Below are 22,309 nucleotides of genomic sequence, written 5' to 3' on the forward strand. Positions count from 1 at the left end.
AAAGACATGCACATCATATGTAGATGGAGTTGGTCTGACACATTACTAGTTTAAATGTGGTAATTAAGATAACCCACAGGGGAGAGGAAAGAGACATTCTAAGTAGTTTGGGAGTCCTCTATATTCTCAGGACTTTAGGGTCTTTCATAAAGTAATTAAATCCCAAACAAGACTGAACATGCATATGATGAATTTTCTGTTTGCCAACTCTCCCCCACTTCTGCCAAAACAAGACAAAAATTCCTGCCCTTCTCTGCGTTGGTCTGTGCCCTCTGAGACTGACCTCAATGGATTTGTTGGGTTTGGTACTAGAAGGAGATGAGTGAGCAGGAAGACCAAGAGGTCAGAGTATTTACCTATTGTCCCACGCCATCCCTGCTTCTTTATATTTTGCCCTTGCTGCAATCCTCGCTGGGTACATTTCCAGGGTCCCTTCTAGCGAGGTTGGCAGTCATCGGGTTCTGGTAACACTGGACCCTCTCTGTGCCCACGTGCTAACAGCGTCCCCGCTGCTAATTGCTGTGTGCCTCACCACCCCTTATTGACTCTTGTAAACCTGTTGACACATCCATAATAGTCCGTTCCTTAAGTTAGGCCTTTTTGAGTGTCCCATCTGTTTCCTGCCACATCCTGATGGATACAATGCCCTTGCCTGTGAGTCAGCAGCTAAGGTGGGAGAATACCTCATCTTTTGAGATCCAAGTTAAGACTGTGTTTTACATTTTGCTTAGACAATCAAAATGACATCATAATGGCACTGTTACAGGTCATGTGCATAAAGACTTACAAAAATAATACTATGTGTGACCATTTTCAAATTCCCCCAGCAAACTTGACATTCCATTTTCTTGCTAAACGATTATTACTCTGTGGAGCGAATTAAAGCGGCACCACCAAGTACAGAATCCAGAACGATGTCCGAGAGTCCTGTCCACGATGGGCAGCACCCACCTGGCACAGGGGAGCTCAGCAAATACACAGCTGAGGCACTCCACACCCTGGTGACATGCTTCTAGTCTCTTCATTTCACTTGGATGGACACCTTTCTTTACCAGAGATTTCAGTCAGCTACAGAAAGGGGTCATTCAAAAAATATTTTTAAAGTTGATTCATCTGAACATCTTTTGCTGTTTCCATGGCAACTTTTCCCCAAAGCCATAACTCCAAATTCTTCTGAAAACTTCATCTCAGAAATCTAATGTATTTGGCACTCCTAACACTCAAATTTTACTCTAAAAATTTAACTTAGAAGAGTTCTAAGAATGTGTCAAGCAACCAAAGAAATGGGGAGAAAATCCTGACTGGTTTTCATTTCAAAGGGTTATGACATCTTTCAAGGAAAGAGCCTTTAGTAACACTGATTATATTTGAGTCAGTAAAGTAGTCTTATACGTTGTGTATAACTTATCCAAACTGAGATGTATCTCATAGCCACATCCAAGCAGTCACCATAAAGACGGAGAAAGCAGTACCATATAAAGATGGGTGGCAGTCCTTATTGTTTCATTTGATCTATCGTTAAGTTTTTAAGTATTCAGAAAGTATTTAAGAATAAAATAAATCAGAAGAGTTGATCTTTTGAAAATAAGGTTAGAACCAGAAAATCTGAGAAGGTACATTATACTAAATTAACTGTATTCGTTTGTAAATGTTGGTGATCTTAGTCTAAAATTTTGCAAGCACCTAAGACCTTTAAATCTATTTACTCCCCATTATTTTGGAGCTTACAATCTAAAACAGGCCGTGCTAATTAACATTCACTGATGTGGCCAGGACTTGAGAACGCGCTCCACAATCCTTGTCGGTGGCAGATAGGCCACCAACACAACTGCCACCCTGGGCTGATCGGGAAGTTGTTTTCGGTTTTTTTTTGTTTTTTTTTTTTGCAATTGACATTTGTTCATTTATTTACCCTTCATCGTGCAAACCCCACTCCTGTTTCAAGGGAATATATCATTATATAGAATTATTGGTCCATAGTTCACGTCTCCCACTATGAACTCCCTAATGGGAGATCTTCCCTCTCCCCGTTAAAACTAACATGAAATCATGTGACCTGTTCCAGCCAATCAGATGCTCCCTTATAAGACTTTGCCACTCCAAGAAGTAATACAGAAATGCAAGGATAGTTAGAAACCATTTAAGTCTGAGTACAAATGATAGGATGATGAAGATCATAGCAAATTTCTCTAATTTTTAAAATTTGAAAGCGAATGAAGCACTTATTCTTTTAAATCCAATGCCTTTGAATCCAGTTTGCCTCCTTAGCAATAGCAGTGGGCAATGACTCAAACCTGACTGATCTTATCCCTCTGTCCTCCTGGGTGGGCGAGGGGCCCACATTGGACCAATAAGGTGTGTCTTGACTGGGAGATTTTTAACCAGGATGGAATTGAGAGAGAAGAGCTGGGAGAAGCTATCTTCCTCCTCCTTCCTTTTGTTTTTCTTTCAGTGCTTTCGCATTTCCCCCAGAGCAGGTCAGTCCACATCACATCCTCAATGACTGACTGCTGGACAGAAGCGGGCCCTAGCTCCTTACTCACATACAGTCACAGATCCAACATCCAAGCACGTGGGCTTTCTGAGAATCCCTCACATCCTAGTTGGGAAATTATGATTCCTGATATTAGAGCCAGGACTATCAGATTTAATAAACTGGTATTCCAGCTATATCAGAATAGAGGCAGTGAACTGAGATAAGACCATTAGACATTAATAAATCAAGAAGTCAGCTAAAGTCTGACACAAGAGAGAAGATAGGAAGCGTTTAAAAAACAAGATCCAAGATTACAAAGGGCATCAGAGTTGAGGAGTGAAGAAGCAAAAAGCCCAAGGCAATGAGGCTTCTGGAAGGGCCACCATCACCCTTCTCAGAGTAATCTCCCTCTCCCCCGCAGTGTGAAACATCATGTTCATAACCATGACTCACATCTGGAACAGGTAACTCACATTTTTTCCAACTCTTAAATAGCAGGGAAACATGTATAATTCATTTTAGAGAGCACTATACAAAATGAATCTCAAAAACAGCAAAGATTTTGATGTCTACAGAGATATATCTAAGGCAAGGTTTCTTAATCTCAGCACTATTGACACTTGGGCTGGACAATTCTTTGTTAGGTTGTGCTGTGCATTGTTTAGGATATTCAGCAGCATCTCAGGTCTCTACCTACTAGATGCCAGTAGCACCCCTTGCCAGTTGTGACAACCAACAATGCCTCCAGACATTTCCCAGTGTCCCCTGGTTGAGAATCACTGGCTTAGATTACCTAGAAAATGGATGCTGAGGGACATATTGCCAGACCATGCTATGTACAGGAAGCATTCCTACGCCTCTTGTATCCTTAGTGGGTTCAGCTGAAATGAATACTAGAGTACAAAACAAAAGACCTCTCTGAAAACTTGTACTCCATTACCTCAGGGTCACCTCAGGCGAAGCACTGGATTGAACTCTCTGGATCACTTTGCCGCCGAATCCTAGGCTTCGTAGAGGCTTCTTGAACAGTAAGTGGTCCACCATGTAAATTAATTGGTGGTTTCCAAACGTGGCTGATATCAGAATCACTGATTCCAAGTCTAGGCCTTGGAGATTCTCATTTAGTGGAAATTGGGTGAAACCCTGAAGCCAATATGTTTTGCAATCATCAGCTGACGATGAGTGAAGCTTTGAACCCGCTGGTATAATCTATTATAGGTAAAAACACCTAGGCAGCCAGATTCATTTCCTCACACAGATATTTATTTTGTGCCCATCCTGTACCAGGACCCATTCTAGGCAGTGGGGATATAGTGGGAAAAGAATGATTAGGTCCCTGCCCTGAATAAGCTTACACACCAGTAGGGAGAGTCAAACAATGTATAATGTACCAAGTAGTGGAGCAAACAATGAAGGCAGCATCTAGTGTGATATGATCAATGGTAACTGATGGGGTCAGAAGCACTTTGGAGAGAGCAGTCGGGGAAGGCGACTTTTTTTCCTACAACTTGCAGGATATAAAAAAAAGCCACACAAAGAACATCTGAGGCAGAAGAAACAGTAAGAACAAAGGTCTGGGGCAGGAAAGAGCTGGTCACATTTGAGGAACAGAAAGTACACTAATGTGGCTGGGCAGTGGTAAGCTGAGGGAGGGTGTTAGGAAGCGGGGAGAATTATGTAGGACGACTTGGAAAGCCAAGGTCAGGGCTGAAGGTATTAGGCTAAGTGTAATGGAAACCAACCAGAGAGCTTTAAGCACTGAAATGTCACAACTTCATTTCCTTTTTAAAAGGTCCCAACTGGTCCCAGGACTGGAATATAGGGTTACCATGTCGTCTTAGTGAGGACAATGGATGCTGCAGGTTTGGATTTAGGTAACAGCAGTGCAGATGGAAGGAAGAGGATGAATTTGGGGAGTGCTGTGAAACAGACCTGGCAGGGCTGGCTCAGAGATTTAATGTCGGGGGGTGCAGGAAAGGGAGGACTCCAGGATGACCCCTAAGTGTCTGGCTCGGGCAGCTCACCAAGTCGCCAACCATTTACTGCGATGGAAAAGACCAAGAGTGATACAGGTGAGGGACAAGTGAGGAATCAAAAACCCAGTGAAGAGTGCATATGACTGGACAATAATATCACAATCAAGTTGGGACTCAGGTGTATTTGGTCCAGGGTTATCACAATGCGGGGAAAAGGAAAAGGAAATAATAGAAGTTTACAATCAGAAAGGACTAGGCAAAGGGTAGCATTTGTTTTCTTATGATTGACAGATATCTCTTCCATGCAACATCCAAGAGGAATCCGATTGTTTATCAACTAGCAGTGGTGCTTAAGAAGTGTTTGGAAGGATGGGAGAGGTGGCTTCCTAAGGTGATGAGAGTTCCAGACCAAAGAGGCCACATACAGACAAAACTGAGTGCAGCAGAAAAGAATGCATATTGGAAGGTGGGGGCAGGTGGTTGGAAAGGTACCCATGATTAGTAGAGGTGCTAATTAAGGTGATTCAATAATCTCCCACTTATCTGTAACTTGCAAAATTTTGGCTTTCGTGAGGCGACAAATGACTAGCAAACAGTGTTATAAAAGTGAATTCTGAGCCACGCAGCAGGTCAGTACAAGTTCCGCTGAACTTCCTAAGATGTCTACACTGGCAGAGCTGATGGATGATAACGGATTCATATCAGCTCAGCCCTGCAACAGTGCCCATTTCTGGGTGTCTTCGGAATTACCAAAGAATATCCTGTAATCAACACCATTGAATTATTTAGTGGACTTAATGACTTTAAAGTCTTTCAAAATCGAATGTTCATAGAAAGCAAACTTGGAAATTATCATATTAAGACCTCAACTGATTTGGGTGAAGAAAGGCTCCCTGGCAGGGTAAGCAGCTTAGCCCTTCCAGTGGGTTCCTTAGGGAGGAGGAAACTTAAGCAGAGCAAGGAAACAGTCAGCATTTAATGACAAGGCTGTGGTCAAGAGCACAGATAGTGGGGCAACTGCACCAAACAGGAAGTGATGCCAGCGACAGAGAAGCTCAGAAGTAGACCGGTCCAAGGGACGAAAATGGCTTCATCCTGACATCCAGACTCCACGGGGAGATATCCCAAGTCAGAGTCTAAGCCCCCTGCTTTTTGTCACACCTCCATGAACAGAACACACATCACCCATCCATAGATTTATCTTAGCCAGCGGCAACAGGAAATCTTGTTTCCCTTTCAAAAAAGGGGGTGAAAATAAGTGTGTGCCTCCAGGGGGATGCTGGGGATAATAGTATTCATAAACTGTTCCAAAATGCCTCTGAAGAGAAAAACAAATACCGTGTGCTAACACACACATATGGAATCTAAAAAAAAAAACGGTTCTCATGAACCTGGAACAGGACAGGAATAAAGACGCACACGTAGAGAATGGACTTGAGGACACGGGGAGGGGGAAGGGTAAGCTGGGACGAAGTGAGAGAGCGGCATGGACATATATACACTACCCAACGTCAAATAGATAGCTAGTGGGAAGCAGCCGCACAGCACAGGGAGATCAGCTCGGCGCTTTGTGACCACCTAGAGGGGTGGGATAGGGAGGGTGGGAGGGAGACGCAAGAGGGAGGGGGTATGGGGATATACGTATACGTATAGCTGATTCACTTTGTGATACAGCAGAAACTAACACACCGTTGTAAAGCAATTATACTCCAATAAAGATGATAAAAAAATAAAAAAATGAATAAATTAAAATAAAATAAAAGATTAAAAAAAATGCCCGATAATTTGTTCTAAAACTAACACTCATTCGGGACTTCCCTGGCGGTCCAGCGGTTAAGACTCTGTGCTTCCAATGCAGGGGGCGTGGGTTTGATCCCTGGTCAGGGAGCTAAGATCCCACGTGCCATGTGGCGCGGCCAAAACATAAAAAAAATTTTTTTAATTAAAACTAATACTCAGCGCAATAATTCACCTGAAGAAGTCACCATACTTAATTGCATGGCTTGTCATGAAATTAGACATCTGTCACATGATCTTGGTAGACAATCAAGGTTTGTAATATTTTGTTTGTGGTTAATGGAAGAAGGTATATGAGGACTATTGGGAAAGGTAGCTTACGGTCATCTTTAACCCAGGCCAAGTGACCTGACTTTTGGGGGTCAACAAAAGTGGGAGAACACTGTTAAAGCCGTGATCATTGAAACTGGAGTGACTCATTATTCTACCCCCAGCACTTGTGCTGTGTTTGAGACTCTCTCTGAACCTCTGTGTTGGTCTCTCTCTAAAGTTTTGCATGTTCATTGTACAGAATATATATATATATATATATATATATATATATATATATATATAAAATACTCAGAACATTTACTGTGTCTTCTCTTTCTCGATCTTATTACACAGTAAATGTCACATCTTCTTAGAAACATACATGAAAATCAGATAGACCAGGGGGTCTCAGGCGGGAGCAGTTTTGCCCCCCAAGGGACATACGGCACTATCTGGAGATACATTTGGTTGTCATAACTGGGGGTGACGTGGGGCTATGGTACTGGCGTCTAGTAGGTAGAGATCAAGAATGCTGCTCCACGTGCTACGGTGCACAGGACATCGCACAACAAAGGACTATCCTGCTCAAAATGTTCATTTTGCTGAGGCTGAGAAACCCTGAGAAAGACATAAAGATATGGCATTGAACTTAATGGATATTTAAATTTTGCGTTTTGTCTATACCAGTCCAATTAAAGAGCTATCTGGTCGTGTAATTCAACAATATGGATGGTTACGTTAAGTCACTGAAGGTACAATATTTGATTGTTGGTTTATTATGGTGACAAAAGAGGAAGGGGTGAGGATAATTTGGCTCATCTATCTCAGTTCTCTAAATGAGTCAGATGAGGTCTGTGGGATCACGGCAGCTGGATAAAATTCCCCGTTCTGTCACCAACTGCACCTGTGCCACCTTGAACTCCACCGCCCTAAGCTTGGATTTCTTTAGCCACAAAATAGAAAACGTGTCTAACCCACCAGCCGGATTTGAGGCTGAAAATGACACAGACTGTGTCCAAACACTTTGCAACTTGTAGAAGACAATAATAATGAGAAACTGCAGCTTCTCTAGAAGCGCCGCCAGGCAATCATTGATTTGTGCATGTCACCCTTGACCCTCATACTCTAGCACCTCTGTAGCCCATCCAAATGCAGGCTGGCTGGTTCAGCGCCCTAAACATCTCTTAACTATGCTGACTGCTCTCAACCTCCAGCCCAGCTCGAGTGTAGGTCATCTCCTCTCATCTCTCCCTGGCCCAAGTGCCAGGATGCACTCTAACTTCTCCCCACCCTCGACTCCTTCCAGGGACCAGAGCAGGATTTTCAAAATGCAAATCTGACCAAGTCATCAAAAGGCATCAAGGACGACACCCAGCTGGGAGGATGGAGTCACCATAAACTCCATGTGGGAAAACCGTGGGAGGAAAGGTTGGGAGGAAAACATTAGCTGCATTTTTGTTATGATGATAAAACAAGACAGTTGTGCTATACTTTGGGAAAGTGTTAAGTGATTTTATAAATGCAGGATGCTCTTATCTACTTAAGTGTTTGTATTTCTCTCTTTGTGACCGTTAGGACCATTTAAAAAGATGAGTGAAGAGTTCATAACAACTCTTAACATTTTCACTATTTAATCGTCTTTGGAAAAGTGACCAAATAGCTGGCACACAATAGGCACTCCACAAATGTTTGGTGAACGAATAAAATGTGAGCCACTGATTTCTTATGTGCAATCTCACCTTGGACAAATGAAAAAAGCACTGAAGGAAGAGTATTATTATATACTTGCCCCTGGATTATATTTCAGAGGAGGCAAGAGGTATTGAGGACACATGGAGGATAATTCTTTTCCAGGAAGATACAGACACAAAAAGCCCGCAGGACTCCAGGACAATACACAGTGGGGCAAAACCAAGATGAGCGAAATAAGTGGAATATTTATGCTAAAAGGCAAAACAAGCTCTTGGAATGACCTAAACCACTGTAGGGGAAGCTGACAGAGAGTGCAGCATTAGAATAGATCTTAAGCCATAGAGAGTTATGTTAATATGAAAAACAATGGGTCACACTTAATAAAGAACATTCTTTTGACTTGTGACTGATACCGTGCTGCTGGATGCTGCCGCTTTATCATTCTAAAGTATGCATAGGAAACTTCAGAGGACCCAGTGACTTCTTCCAGCTTGAGAGCCAACATATTCCCTCTGGAATCTTCCTTTTAAGAGTCTTAAATCAGAAAATATGTATGTGGTGATCTGTGCTAGAATAAAAGGCTATTTCATCAGCATATCTTCAGAGTGCAAGAGGAGACATTAACATCAGTTTGACTCTTAAGTTTATGCTTTTAGGAGAATGAGACAGCTGACTGAAAATAATTTTTAAATTGTTTTGTGATGCATTGGATGTATTTGCATAATTGAGGCAATAATCATTCATAGAATGAATAGACTTTTTTTTTTTAAGGAGCCAGGTCTCACCTTTCCTCCCTCACCTTGTAAATGACAGTGACACCTCAGATTGCAAGTTAAAGGGCACCAGCACACAGTTCAAAATCTGAAAAAGGTAGTGCGGTGAAATGCTGATTAGACATAAAGAGCACAGACTCTAGATCCTTCAGTGCAAAGAGACCTCTGCCGAAAACGGGTTGTCCTGAATACCGCTTTAAAAGGCAAATCGCTGAGCCATTTGTGTCTCAAAAAAAAAAAAAAAAAAAAAAACCCCACATACAAGCATTAGTAACTTACTAGTGTCTCACTGGGCATTTCAAGGCAAGGAACCCTGGCAAAACTAGAGAACGAGCCATCATACGTTCCTAGAACGTGTGCCTGAGAAGGAACCTTAACGATTTTCTAACTCAGGCCCTCTTTTTTTCCAGCGCAGCAAAGTGAAACCGCAGAAGTTCGCAGCGAGCACAGCGGACCACCCCCGGCTGATCCCGGACCCCACTCTGCGCCCCGGGAAACAGCTGGGGCAGCTCGGGGACCTCTGCACCTACCGCCCCTGTCCACCTCGACTCCTTCCGTGAAAACTTTCCTTTTTTTAATGTGGAGAGGGCTTTTTGGAGGACACGAATTCCAGACAGATAACTGTCTCTGCCTTATTATCAATGTTGATAATTCTTGTCTTAAGTTTCTGCCTGCTTCCCTCCAGTTTTGAAAGTTGGCACCCAGCATGTCCAATCTCAACAGTGAAAATCATGTCAAGGAAAACTCAATAAAGTAGCAGATGCCAGAACAACTACAAGGCTCCGCGTCAAAACGACACATCTTAGAAATGTTCAAAGACTGGGGTCAACTAACAAGGACGCCTGCCGGCTTCCTGGAGGCGGCACTCATAAGTAGCACTCATTCCTCAGAAACATCTTCAGAAGTAGCACTCATTCCTCAGAAACATCTTTATTTTCATTCTACTTTTTTTTCTTAAGTCTTTTCTCTTTCTCAAAAATAAACTCAATCTCGAATCTGGATTTGGTCAGTCGGTCGTTAACCTTGAAATCTTGACTCCTTCTTTAAAGGAGGCAAATCCCACGAGCTTTTTGTCCGGTGTGTCCTGCGGTCCCCAGCGCCCCGTAGTGCCTGGCATACGGTAGGCCCCCAATAAATGTGGAAGATTTGAGTCAACAGGGAGAAGAGAGGCCACCGACACAAGACCCCCTGCCACCTTCTTATATTAATCAGAAAATGTGCAACACTGTGTCCCGCTAAACTCCCTGGGAGTTTGCTCCCTTTCCAAGGAGCAAACCCGCGGCACCCCAACCCGCCCTGCAGCATTTCTCCGGAGGGTCCACTGGCCACACGCTGCCGTCACCAAGCGGCCCTGCCTCCCGTCCACTTCTGCAGGGCATGTGACCAAAGGTTGAGTGGGCAAACCTGGGCCCAGCCCTGGGAGCCCCATTTCTCAGCCCTGGCCAGCGAGGCGGCGGCAGGGTCCGGCCCCCGGCCCCAAACGCAGTGACCACTGTGCGGGGCAAAGGACCACGGGCTCCGGGGATGGGGGCTCCCCTTCTAAGGGGCACCTGAGTTTCTGAGCAGATGACACTCGGGGTGACGCACGCGGCACTCCTCACCCACCCGCCCGCCCGCCGTGCACACCGAGGACCTCTGGGGAGCCAGGGATCCTTTCAACCCCGCGCTGTCGCCTCCCAGGCCGGCCGAGTGGCGCCCCCTGTCGCCTCTGAGCGCGCCGGGACACTCACCGCGTAGTGCAGCTGCGGTTTCTCGCGGTACACCGGGTCCCCCATGTCGCCACCGGGGAGGAGTGGCGGGCTCCCGGGCGCAGCCTGGGGTCGTGGCGCCTCTCCGGGGTCCCCCTATTTTACCGCCATCCTGGGGCAGCCCCGGGACTCGAGCCCTGCTGCCTGCGCCCGGAGCGCGGTGCAAAGCGTCCCGGGCACCAGCGTCCCGCCGCGGAGCCGGCGGGGACAGGGAGGAGGCGACGGCGAAGGGGAAGGAGGAGGAGGAGGAGGAGGAGGAGGAGGAGGAGGAGGAGGAGGAGGAGGAGGAGGGAGAGGCCGAGTCAGATTCGATGGGCGGGCATTTAATTCCTTCCGCTCCTGGCTGGCCCCAGTCGCGCCCGCCGCCGCCAGCTGTTGGGGGCTACAGCGACCGAGCGTGCCCACGACAGGTGTCAGGGCGGCCGGCGCTCCTAACTCCTGCCACCCCGCCCCTGCCCAGGCCCGTGGGACCCGGGATGCCAGGGCTGGGGCTGCTAAAGCCTTCAACACCAGCGAGAGGGCGAGCTTGGGTTTCCAAGAAAGAGAGACTTTGACTAACTTTGAAGGAGGTGTGGGTCTGATGCCGAAAGACGATTCGGAACCGGCCCGGCGAGGATGCAGTTTCAGTCTTTGGTCTTTGGAAAGCCTTCCTCTGGGAGAGTGTCAGTGGCGGGAACCGTAGGAGGGGGCAAGCGGAGAGGGACCAAGTAATGCTGCTCGAGGGAACTGCTGAGGAGGGGCGGCAGGGCTGGAGGCTTGCGGGGCCGGGCCGCTTTGGGCAAACTGAGTCTCAGAGGGCTTGCAGGACCTGGGCGTGTCTAGGGAACCGGGCTGGAAGGGGGAGCCCTGGAAAATCTGCCCGAACTCTGCTGGAACTGAGGACTAGGGGTGCCAGGCTGGACCTGAGTTGGGGGCGGGGTGCTCAGAGCCCTCCTTTCTATGTCTTAGCAAATCGGGAAACAACACAGCAAGGATTTGGAAATAGAAGAAACGTCCACGATTTGCAAATTCTGCCAGATAAACCAAATCATTTTAGCACACACTGGAGATTCACAACACCACCTAAAACTGGCCTCTGCTCCGCAATCCCCTCGTGGAAGCCTACACTTTAAAACATCGTGAAGAGTGCCAAGGTCCCTCCCCAGGCCTGATATTCTGTGATTTACCTGCAGCCTCTCATAAGCTGCATCCAGACAAAGATAGGGTCTGGGGCCGGAAGTAGAGACTCCAGACCCTGTGAAATCAATCAATCCCAGCCCAAGAGTGCTGGCTATCAAGTGGAAGATGGATTTGTGGGTGGCCTGTGTCAATTCTTCAGGGTCCCACTATACTGGACTCCCTGCATGGCCCTCCACCTGCTGGGGAGAGGGCTCGGAAAATAGGCTGCAGACCCTGTGTTTGAGTCCTTACAATTTGGTTGGGCGAACCACCCCACTGGCATAGAAGACTTTAAAACAGTTGGCAGCATAGTTGCAAACAGCAGTGAGAATGTGAAGCCAGGGGTGCAGGTATCCTAAAGAATCTACTACTAGATATCTGCCTGGAAAACTGTAAGATTATATCTACTAAAGCTGATCATATGCCTACCCTCTGACCCAGCAATTCCACTCCTAGATATATAGAGAAATGGGTGCCAATGGCCTTCTCATGTATAAGAATGTTCAAAATATCTTTAAGCAGAATGGCCAAAATGGAAACAATCCAAATGTCCATCAACTGGTGCGTGATGAACCAACCCTGGTCCCTCCATACAAGGGAATACATACTGCTTAGTGGTGAAAGGAAAACGCTACTGATAGACACAACAACACGGAGTATTCTCACAAATGCTGTGTCCAGAGAAAGAAATCAGACTCAAAAGAGGACGTACTGTAAGATTCCATTTATTTATTATGGAGTTGAAATTCACATGTTGAACTGAAATAGGCAAGTGTGATCTATGGTGATAGAAGCCAGAATCATGATTACCAAGATGGGGAAGTGGTGCTGACTGGGAAGGGGATACAAGGGAACCTTTTAGGGTTCTGAAAATGTTCTGTATCCTGATCTGTATGACAGCTACCCAAGTACACCCATATGTAAAAATTCACTGAGTGGTACAGTTCAGATTTGTGTAATTTACACCCTTCACTATGTGTATTTTATACTGCAATAACATAAAAATAAATTTAAACTCAACCGCCTGCCAAAACCAGGAACTTCCAGCCAGAGTGCTACCTGTCTTAAGAGAAAGTCGATTTCACCATTTGCCCAAGTCTCCTTCTCCCTGCAGCCTGCCTTGCGCAGATCACCTTTTCCTCTGCGAAGTGGGAGCGAACCCACTCACCTTGGAGGCCCACCCTGCTCCCCGACACGTCCAGGCAGAGCTGGAAAAACAACACACTAAAGTCCGCTCTTCACTTTCACTCTGCTCTGCCGCTGAAAGCAACCTTTAGAGTTACGTCCTCAAAGGCCCTCAGAATGCGGCACAGAACCAGCACAAGCTTCGCCACACAGCATCCTTAAGAGAATGCAGCTGGAGCGCCAAAGGAGGGCATGCATACACAAATGCCCCCATTTCGGGACCTCTGCTTCCTGCTGCTCTATTTAGAAAGAGGAACTCTCCAGCCTTAGGAGAGTTCCTCTGTCATACCTGCCATTCAGCCCTCAAAGCTAAAAATCCCTTTTCCTACAAAAACTATTTCGTTATTAATATATATAAACAATACAAGGCGGGTCCGTGGATTTTAAAAAACCTTATACATAATCCTTTGATCATTACCCTTGAGTATGCCACCTCCATGTTAAAATTGGGTCATCTTAGATTTTGGTTTGTATTCTGCCTTTGAAAATTTTATTAAGTCACTAAACGGCATTATTGTAAGCCAAAAATAATCCATCGTTCCCAAACTGTGTACTTATACTTTAGGAATGACTACTGCCTGCTAGCAGGTTTCTTGCTAAATTGTCATTGCTAAGTTGGAGTTAAATTTTCCAGTGTGATAGGGTTGTTTTTCTCTGTGTTTGAAAGGTTTGAGGAGATAGGACAAAGCATTTAAGAGAAGAAGTCATCAGTTCATGCTGCAAGACTCTTCAATTCACCTCCGAGTGAGTCACACACCTCTTCAGTTCTCAGTCCATTTGTTCAAGACTTGATAAGGGATCTAGAAGATTGTGCAGAACTCTAAGAGGTCTGTTAAGTCTTAAACAATTTAGTCATATGATATCGCTTATATGTGGAGTCTTAAAATAATGATACAAATGAACTTATTTACAAAACAGAAATAGAGTCACAGACATAGCAGACAAACTTATGGCTACCAAAGAGGAAAGGGGGTGTAAATGAGGAATTGGGGATTGACAGATACACGCTACTATATAGAAAAGAGATAAACAACAAGGTCCTACTGTATAGCACAGGGAACTATATTTAATATCTTGTAATAACCTATAATATAAAAGAATCTGAAAAAGAATATATATGTATATATATATATGTATGACTGAATCACTTTGCTTACCCCTGAAACATTGTAAATCAACTATAGTTCAATTAAAAAATCTTAAACAATTTGAATTCTACACATTATTTTTATTTGAATCTATTTCAGGGTATATTTTAAACACCACTCTAGTAACAATTTCTTTTTTGTACATCTCTGCTTCCAAGTATCCTTCCGATGTTATTTAACTATTCACTAGGTTACTTATTCAATAAATATTTTTAAGTGCATACAATTCACAGGTATTGTTCTAGGTCATTTAAACTATGCATTAAATGGCAGGTGGTTTTGCAATTCAGGTGTGATCTTTTGGGGTGATGGAGGGAGATAAAGAGAGCACATAAAACGTCACTTCAGAAAAGGTTGAAGTTCACGTCATTTACTGGTTAGGTTAAGAGCCTGCTTGGCTAATGTTCTCTTTTGGTTAGTCATTTTCTTTTAAATAAATTTCTCTGATGTTTATAATTTCCCCCAGAGAGGACTCAAAAATAATCTCTAGGAGTCCCTCTACTAGCATCACTTTTAAGAGAAAATATGTCACGCTAACAGTGGCATTTCCATGACTTCCTGTCCCCAAATATTACAGCACTTCCAGTACTGAAGGCTGCCCTTGCTGCCAGGGCATTTAAATTAAAATCCCTGTTTGTATTTACTCTGCCTGCCTATAAGCTGAGTTAATATTTTCCACATTTCGTGCCAACCCAAGGGTGATTACTTTTTTTAAGGAAAACTTTACCTAAATCCGTGGAAGCAAATTCAACTTCAGGGTGTAGGAGGAGCTGAAGGCCCACGTGAGAACTAAAATGCACTGAGATCAGAGGACGAGGCCCTTCTTGCACACCCAGCCCTGTCATTGTTGACAGAGTGGCTATGGGACCCTCCTGGATGGAGAACCTCTTCCCCCAAACCCACCTTCTGTACTCTTCCATCCTACTATCTTGTCCAACCACCTCCAAGAGTATTTTTAAATTTTTGAAACAGAAAGGTTGATAACATACATTGTGCAGCTAAATGAATTATTGCAAAACATACACCCATCTAACCATCACCAAGGTCAAGGAATAGAATATTGCTAGTGTCCCTCAGCTGCATTATAACACCCTCCCCCCCAACCCCAACCCAGGGGCAGACACTGCCCTGTCTTTATAGACTTCACTTATTTGCTTCCCTTTTATAGCAGGGTTTCTCCATCTCAGCACTATTGATACTTGGGGACAGACAATTCTTCTCCCTGCCCCCCCCAGCTTTACTGAGCTATAATTGACATATAACATTGTATAAGTTTAAGGTGTACAGTGTGATAATTTGATACACATACATATTTTGAAATGATTATCATAGTAAGATTAGTTAATACCTCCATCACTTCACATAGTGAACATTTTTTTCTGTGTGATGAGAACATTTAAGATCTACCCTCTTAGCCACTTTCAAGTGTACAGTACAGTAATGTTAACTATACTCCCCATGCTACACATGAGACCTCTCGGAATCTGTTTATTTCATAACTGGAAGTTTTTACCCTTTGACAAACATCTCATTACCCCACTGCCAGCCCCTGGTAACTACCAATCTATTCTCTATTTCTGGGTTCAGCTTCTTTAGATTCCACAAGTGAGATCATACAGTATTTGTCTTTCTCTGTCCGACTTATTTCACGTAGCATAATTCCTTCAAGGTCTATTAATGTTGTCTCAAATGGTAGGATTTTTTATGGCTGAATAATGTTCCACTGTACATATATACACCACATTTTCTTTATCCATTCATCCATAGATGGACACTTAGGTTGTTTCCATATCTTGGCTTTTGTGAATAATGCTGCACTGAACATGGGAATGCAGATGTCTCTTGGGGATCCTGATTTCAGTTCTTTTGGGTACATACCAAGAAGTGGGATTGCTGGATCATGTGGTAGTTCTATTTTTAATTCTAAATTTCTGAGGAACCTCCATAATGCTTTCTATAATGGCTGTACCAATTTACATTCCCACCAACAGTGTATAAGTGTTCCCTTTTCTCCACATTCTTGCCAATACTTGTTATCTCTTGTCCTTCTGATAATAGCTATCCTAACAGGTGTAAGGTGATATCTCATTATGGTTCTTATTTGCATTTCCCTGATGATTACTAATGCTGAGCACCTTTTCAAATACCTGTTGGCCATTTGTAAGTCTTCTTTGGAAAAATGTCTATTCAGGCCCTTTGCCCATTTTTTATTTATTTATTTTTTAACATCTTTACTGGAGTATAATTGCTTTACAATGGTGTGTTAGTTTCTGCTTTATAACAAAGTGAATCAGCTATACATATACTTATATCCCCATATCTCTTCCCTCTTGCATCTCCCTCCCTCCCACCCTCCCTATCCCACCCCTCTAGGTGGTCACAAAGCACCGAGCTGATCTCCCTGTGCTATGCGGCTGCTTCCCACTAGCTATCTATTTTACATTTGGTAGTGTATATATGTCCATGACACTCTCTCACCCTGTCACATCTCACCCCTCCCCCTCCCCATATCCTCCAGTCCATTCTCTAGTAGGTCTGTGTCTTTATTCCCGTCTTGCCACTAGGTTCTTTCTTCATGACCTTTTTTTTTTTTCCCTTAGATTCCATATATATGTGTTAGCATACTGTATTTGTTTTTCTCTTTCTGACTTACTTCACTCTGTATGACAGACTCTAACTCCATCCACCTCATTACAAATACCTCCATTTCATTTCTTTTTATGGCTGAGTAATATTCCATTGTATACATGTGCCACATCTTCTTTATCCATTCATCTGTCGATGGGCACTTAGGTTGCCTCCATGTCCTGGCTATTGTAAATACAGCTGCAATGAACATTGTGGTACATGACTCTTTTTGAATTATGGTTTTCTCAGGGTATACCCCCAGTAGTGGGATTGCTGGGTCGTATGGTAGTTCTCTTTTTAGTTTTTTAAGGAACCTCCATACTGTTCTCCATAGTGGCTGTATCAATTTACATTCCCACCAACAGTCTTTGCCCAGTTTTTAATCAGATAATTTGGTTTTTTGCTATTGAGTTGTATGAGTTCCTTATAATTTTGGATATTAACCCCTTATCAGATAAATGGTTGCAAATATTTTCTCCCATCCTTTAGATTTCCTTTCCATTTTGTTGATTGTTTCTTTTGCTGTGGAGAAGCTTTTTCGTTTTATGAAGTCCCGATAGTTTATTTTTGCTTTTGTTGCTTGTGATTTTGGTGTCACACCAATAATTCTTTGTTGTGGAGGCAGTTCCCTATGCATCATAGGATGTTTAGCAGCATCCCTGGCATCTACCCACTAGATGTAAGTATTATCTCCTTCCCCCAGTTGTGGCAACCAAAAGTATCTCTAGACATTGACAAATGTCCCCTGGGGGTGGGGAGGCAAGATCACCCCTGTTTGAGAACCACTGCTTTTTAGGAAGTTATGTATCCACCAATCTTAGAGCTTAGTGTTGCCTGCTTTCTAACTTCATATAAATGGATTCATAAGTATGTTTTTATTACATCTGGCTTCTTTACTCAACATTGTGTTTCTAAGGTTCTTCCATGTTATCATATGTAGCTGTCGTTTGTTCATTCCCATTGCTGTCTAGTATTCCATTGTATGTGTTTACCAATATTTATCCTTTCAACTGCTGGTGGACATTTGCATCCTTTCCAGTTTTGGACTACTGAAAACCACACTGCTTGAACATCATTACACATATCTCCTTGTACACATGTGCCTGCATTTGTATAGGGTGCAAACCTAGAAACAGAATTGCTGGGTCATAGGCATGCATATCTTCAACTTTACTGGACAATGTCCAACCGTTTTCCAAACTGATGTACCAATTAGAATCTTTATTTACACTATAGTATAAATAGACTGAACATAGTTTATATAAAGGCTGAACACAGTTTAGAATTGTCTCTCTTCTAGGTTTTTTCATGGGGCTACAAAGATAAAATTCAGGAAATCAAACTGCAGGATCAGGAAGGAGAGATGGGGAAGAAGCTTAAGGTCCTCCTTGTCCAAAATCATGTCTCTTGTAAGTGAAGAAAGACCTACCAGCCCTGCTAGGGTCATAGCATTGGGAATACCATTGCTGAGTCCGTCCACACGTATGGGTAAGAGCAACGGATACATCAGTTATGCTTCTGAGGGAGGACGTATTTTTAGGCAGAAGCCCAGCGTATAGTGTTGGGGGGGGGCGAATCTCAGCAAACTGTAAACATAAGTGCCTCTTAAAGAATTACCATTTTGCTCCACAGCCACAGTGCACTCCCCCCCTTCCTTTTAACCTTAACAGGGATACAGGGATGGGACGGATCCAAGGAAGAATGAAGCATCCCATTCCTTTCTCCAGGTATATTAGAGAGAGAGAACCCCCAGCCTGAAGACACACCTGGTCCAATGACCAGTGACTGAGGAATTCCTATGGGTCCCAAGAATGGTGCCCGGTGCTGTGGTGACACAGGACAGAGAAGAGAGCATCACCTAGAACGCCTGCCCTCAGCCTTGATCCCTACTAGAAAGAACATCAAGAAGGTAGACATCAACAACTGGAACTGAGAATCGGATGATCTATGGATGCAGGGAAAGAAGGTGAGGGAGGCAGGGTGAGACTAAAGTGACCATTACAATAGGTTCAGTTTAGCATCACTGGTTTGTCCTTTTCTTGCCATTTTGATATCTTCACTGAAGAACTGCTACTCAGTGCCTTGGAGCCAAGGAGAGTGCCCTACAAAAGTATCCACAGAGAGATGTTTCTAAAATAAATTTTCTATTTCAGGCTCATTAGGCAAAAAAGCAGAGACTGTATTCCCTCTAGTTATGATTTCCCAAGAAACAGCTGGAGAGTCAAGAAACTACTTTTCATCATCTCCATAATCTAATGTTAGTCTATTGCCTCCACCCAACCACTTACAACCTCCTTTCCTCTGCGTGGTGTTGCGAGCGTGTAAAGCCTGCGAACACTCATGACACCACCAATGCTGCAGGTGCTGAAATGATTATCTGGAATGATAACGATTCCACTAATCACTGAGCACCTACGTCACTGGCCCTTTGTCCAACTAGATGCTTTGCAAACAGCAAATCTGGATCCTCGGAATAATTGTGTGAGGAAAGTATGATTATCTCCATTTTATTCATGAGGGTAATTCGCTTGTTTTGCACAGCCGGTAAATGGTGAAGTTGAGGTGTAAATGAAGTTGGATCCAAATCTCTTTGCAGGCCACTCCAGTATGTTTCAAAGTAGAGACTCTTTCATTAGATCGCTGTGGTGCCTTCTTATGAAAGGGGCAGGCAGACACTGTCAGTGCCCCACCCATATCTCCTAGGCCAGTGGTTGTCAACGGGCACAATTTTCCCCCAAGAGGACACCTGGCAATGTCTGGAGATATTTTTTACTGTCACAACTGTGTGTGGAGGTGCCACTTGTATCTAGTGGGTAGAAGCAAGGGCTGCTGCTAAACACCCTACAATGCACAGGACAGCCTCCTGCAACAAAGAACTATCCTGCCTAAAACGTCAAGAGTACAGAGGCTGAGAAACAAACCCTTCGTAGACGTAAGAAATTCACCCTTCAATAATTTCCACTTAGGAGTACAACTCACACCAGCAACACATTTTCCTTTAGTGGAGTGGGTCTTGCGCCAAGGAAGGAAACAAGGAGAAATTCCCCCAGAGCAGAACGGTAGGGTCGAGCTTTGGAACCTACATGCAAGTGGGTTTGCACCCAACATAGCATGTCAAGAGGCTAGCAGAGAGTGTGAAAACTGGCCATTGGTGTGATCAACACTAGTAGCTATGGAGTCATTTGGAGCACTTGACTAGTCACCCAAGGAAACCACTGTTACATCCTCCAAAATCCCTGGTTTTGGAGGCTCAGCAGTGTTTGAATGATGACACCTGACATTACTCTAGTGCCTGGAGCATTCCAAGCAATTTCACATGTAACAGTTCTCCCCTCCCCAAATTAATCTATTTTGTGATTATGATTTCCATTTTTCATAGGGAGCAGAACATATAAGGCAAATGTTAAGAATTTGTTGTCAGGGGTGTAATAAAATGAGAATGAAACAGAGTGTCCTTTGCTTGCCAAGTCACTTAACCTATCTGTATCCCATTAATCCACCAAATAGAGAGCATGGGCCAGAGAGTTCCAGATGCCCAAGGAATGCTTGGCATATAAAGGTCAAACATCAACAGTTCAGCAGGGCCTTCTTTGCCTTGCGGTGCAATGGAACCAAGCCTAATTTCTTGAGTCTTTTTCCCTGGGACCATGCTGTATGAAAGTGGTTCTCAACCAGGGGTAACGTTGTCTGCCAGAGGACATCTGGCAGTGTCTGCAGACACACTAGGGGATGTGCTATTTGCATTCTGTAGGTAGTGGCTACGGATGCTGCTAAACATTCCGCAGTGAACAAGCCGATCCCTATCCCCACCCCCCCCCACCCCCGCCACACACACATACATAACAAAGAATGACCTGGCCCCAAGTGTCAAGAGTGCCAAGGCTGAGAAACCCTATTGTATGGAAAAACTTGTTTTTCTAGTCAAAATAATCCTAATATGTCAGAATCTAAGCATCACACTAGGACTTTTGCCTATTTCAACTTTGGTTGCCATCATTCTTCACATGCATACACACCACATATTATATGATTCCATTTATACAAAATGTCCAGAATAGGAAAATCCAGAGAGACCAAAAGTAGATCCATGGTTGTGTAGGGCTGGGAGATGAGGGGCTGGGGGGTTGAGGAGGTGATAGTTGAAGGGTACAAGGTTTCTTTTTGGGGTGATGACAATGTTCTAAAATTAATTGTGGGGACGGCTGCACGACTCTGAATATACGCAAAACCACGGAATTATTCACTGTAAATGGGTGAATTGTATGAAATGTGAATTCTACCTCCATAAAAGCTGCGAACCAGAGAGACAGACAGAGAGAGAGAGTAAGGAGGGAGGGGGGGAAGGAAGGAGAGAAGGAAGGTCTTTATGACAAACTGAGTAGTGCAAGAGAAGGAGGCGGCTATCCTGGGGAGTGCTGATGTCTTCTTCCTGGCAATTATTAGGACGACCATCAGCTAGAGAGGCGGCACTATGTAAGCAGTTTCACTAAAGGACCTGTAACTCTGAAATGTCATAGCTAACGTTTTATCTCTTTCCTGTTTCCCTGACTACAACATGTGTGGTTCAAGGCTAAAGACTGGCTTCTATTAATGCATTCAGTCCATTCATTCATTCATTCTTTCAAGGCCAACTGAAGGCCTTGTGCTATTTCTCTCTCTTAATAATACAGTTGCTTCTTGCCTTAGGTAGAGTTCCTCAGAAACAGAGACTAAGATAAGGATTCATGGGCAAGTGATTTATTAAGGACATGTTCCCAGGAGTGACTGGTAAGGGGTAAGCATAACAGGGTAGGAAAGGCGAGGAAGCCAAGTAATGGTGTGATTTCTGGCAGAGTCTCAGTCTCAGCCTGATGCTGAGAGGAGCTCTGGAGTTGCCCCACCTCAAGCCAAAGGAGTTGACCTTAGATATTCTCACAGCCACCAGTCATGGGCTATGGGAGGCCCCAGGGTGATGTAAACTCCCAGGCACTTCTTGTTCTTTGCGGGTACAGGGAAACTGCTCAAGAACCCCAAGGGAAATCCTCTGAAGATGTTCACAGATGTTGGTCATTAGACGCAAACCACACAGAAGCTGGGGGATGAAACTGACACACAGAACTAGTCAAGATCTGAGATATTCTGGGCAGAGTACCAACAGCAAGTGTCCACTACACTTTTTGCTTGAAAACTTGTTAAGCTCTAAAGGCTGTTTATGACTGTTTCTGTGTCCAGATATCCTGAGCAGGGTAGAAGCTTGCAGCCCCCAGATGTGTTTCCAGCAAGGTGAGGTATGAATTGATCTTCCAAGACTCTACACTACAGCTTATCCCCTTCCTTGCTGATAAATGCCTTATCTGGCATCTTTGCCCACACTAGACCTATTTCATTTCATACGCTGAAAATCTTCTGAAGGGGTTAATCTGCCCACAAGCACTGCGGGGGATTTCTCAGCAGCTTTAGCACCTCCAATGGTCATTTAGCCACGGGCTTTAAGTTT

At 44.1% G+C, this 22,309-nt stretch overlaps 1 protein-coding gene across 3 annotated transcripts in view; it reads right to left on the reverse strand.

Moving 5' to 3' along the window:
• ARHGAP6 (Rho GTPase activating protein 6) overlaps positions 1-22,309 on the reverse strand; it is a 503,994-nt gene that overhangs the window by 260,768 nt on the left and 220,917 nt on the right. Inside the window, exon 1 of one of the 3 annotated variants that reach the window (XM_007198536.2) lies at positions 10,697-10,934. The exons of the other annotated variants lie outside the window; for them this stretch is intronic. Within the exon in view, the coding sequence (XP_007198598.2) occupies positions 10,697-10,741 (45 nt within the window). The 5' untranslated portion in view covers positions 10,742-10,934. Of the gene's footprint in view, positions 1-10,696; positions 10,935-22,309 lie in introns of those variants that run through there. 3 annotated transcript variants of the gene reach the window in all.

Source organism: Balaenoptera acutorostrata, chromosome X (genome assembly GCF_949987535.1).
Source record: "Balaenoptera acutorostrata chromosome X, mBalAcu1.1, whole genome shotgun sequence".
NCBI lineage: Eukaryota > Metazoa > Chordata > Mammalia > Artiodactyla > Balaenopteridae > Balaenoptera > Balaenoptera acutorostrata.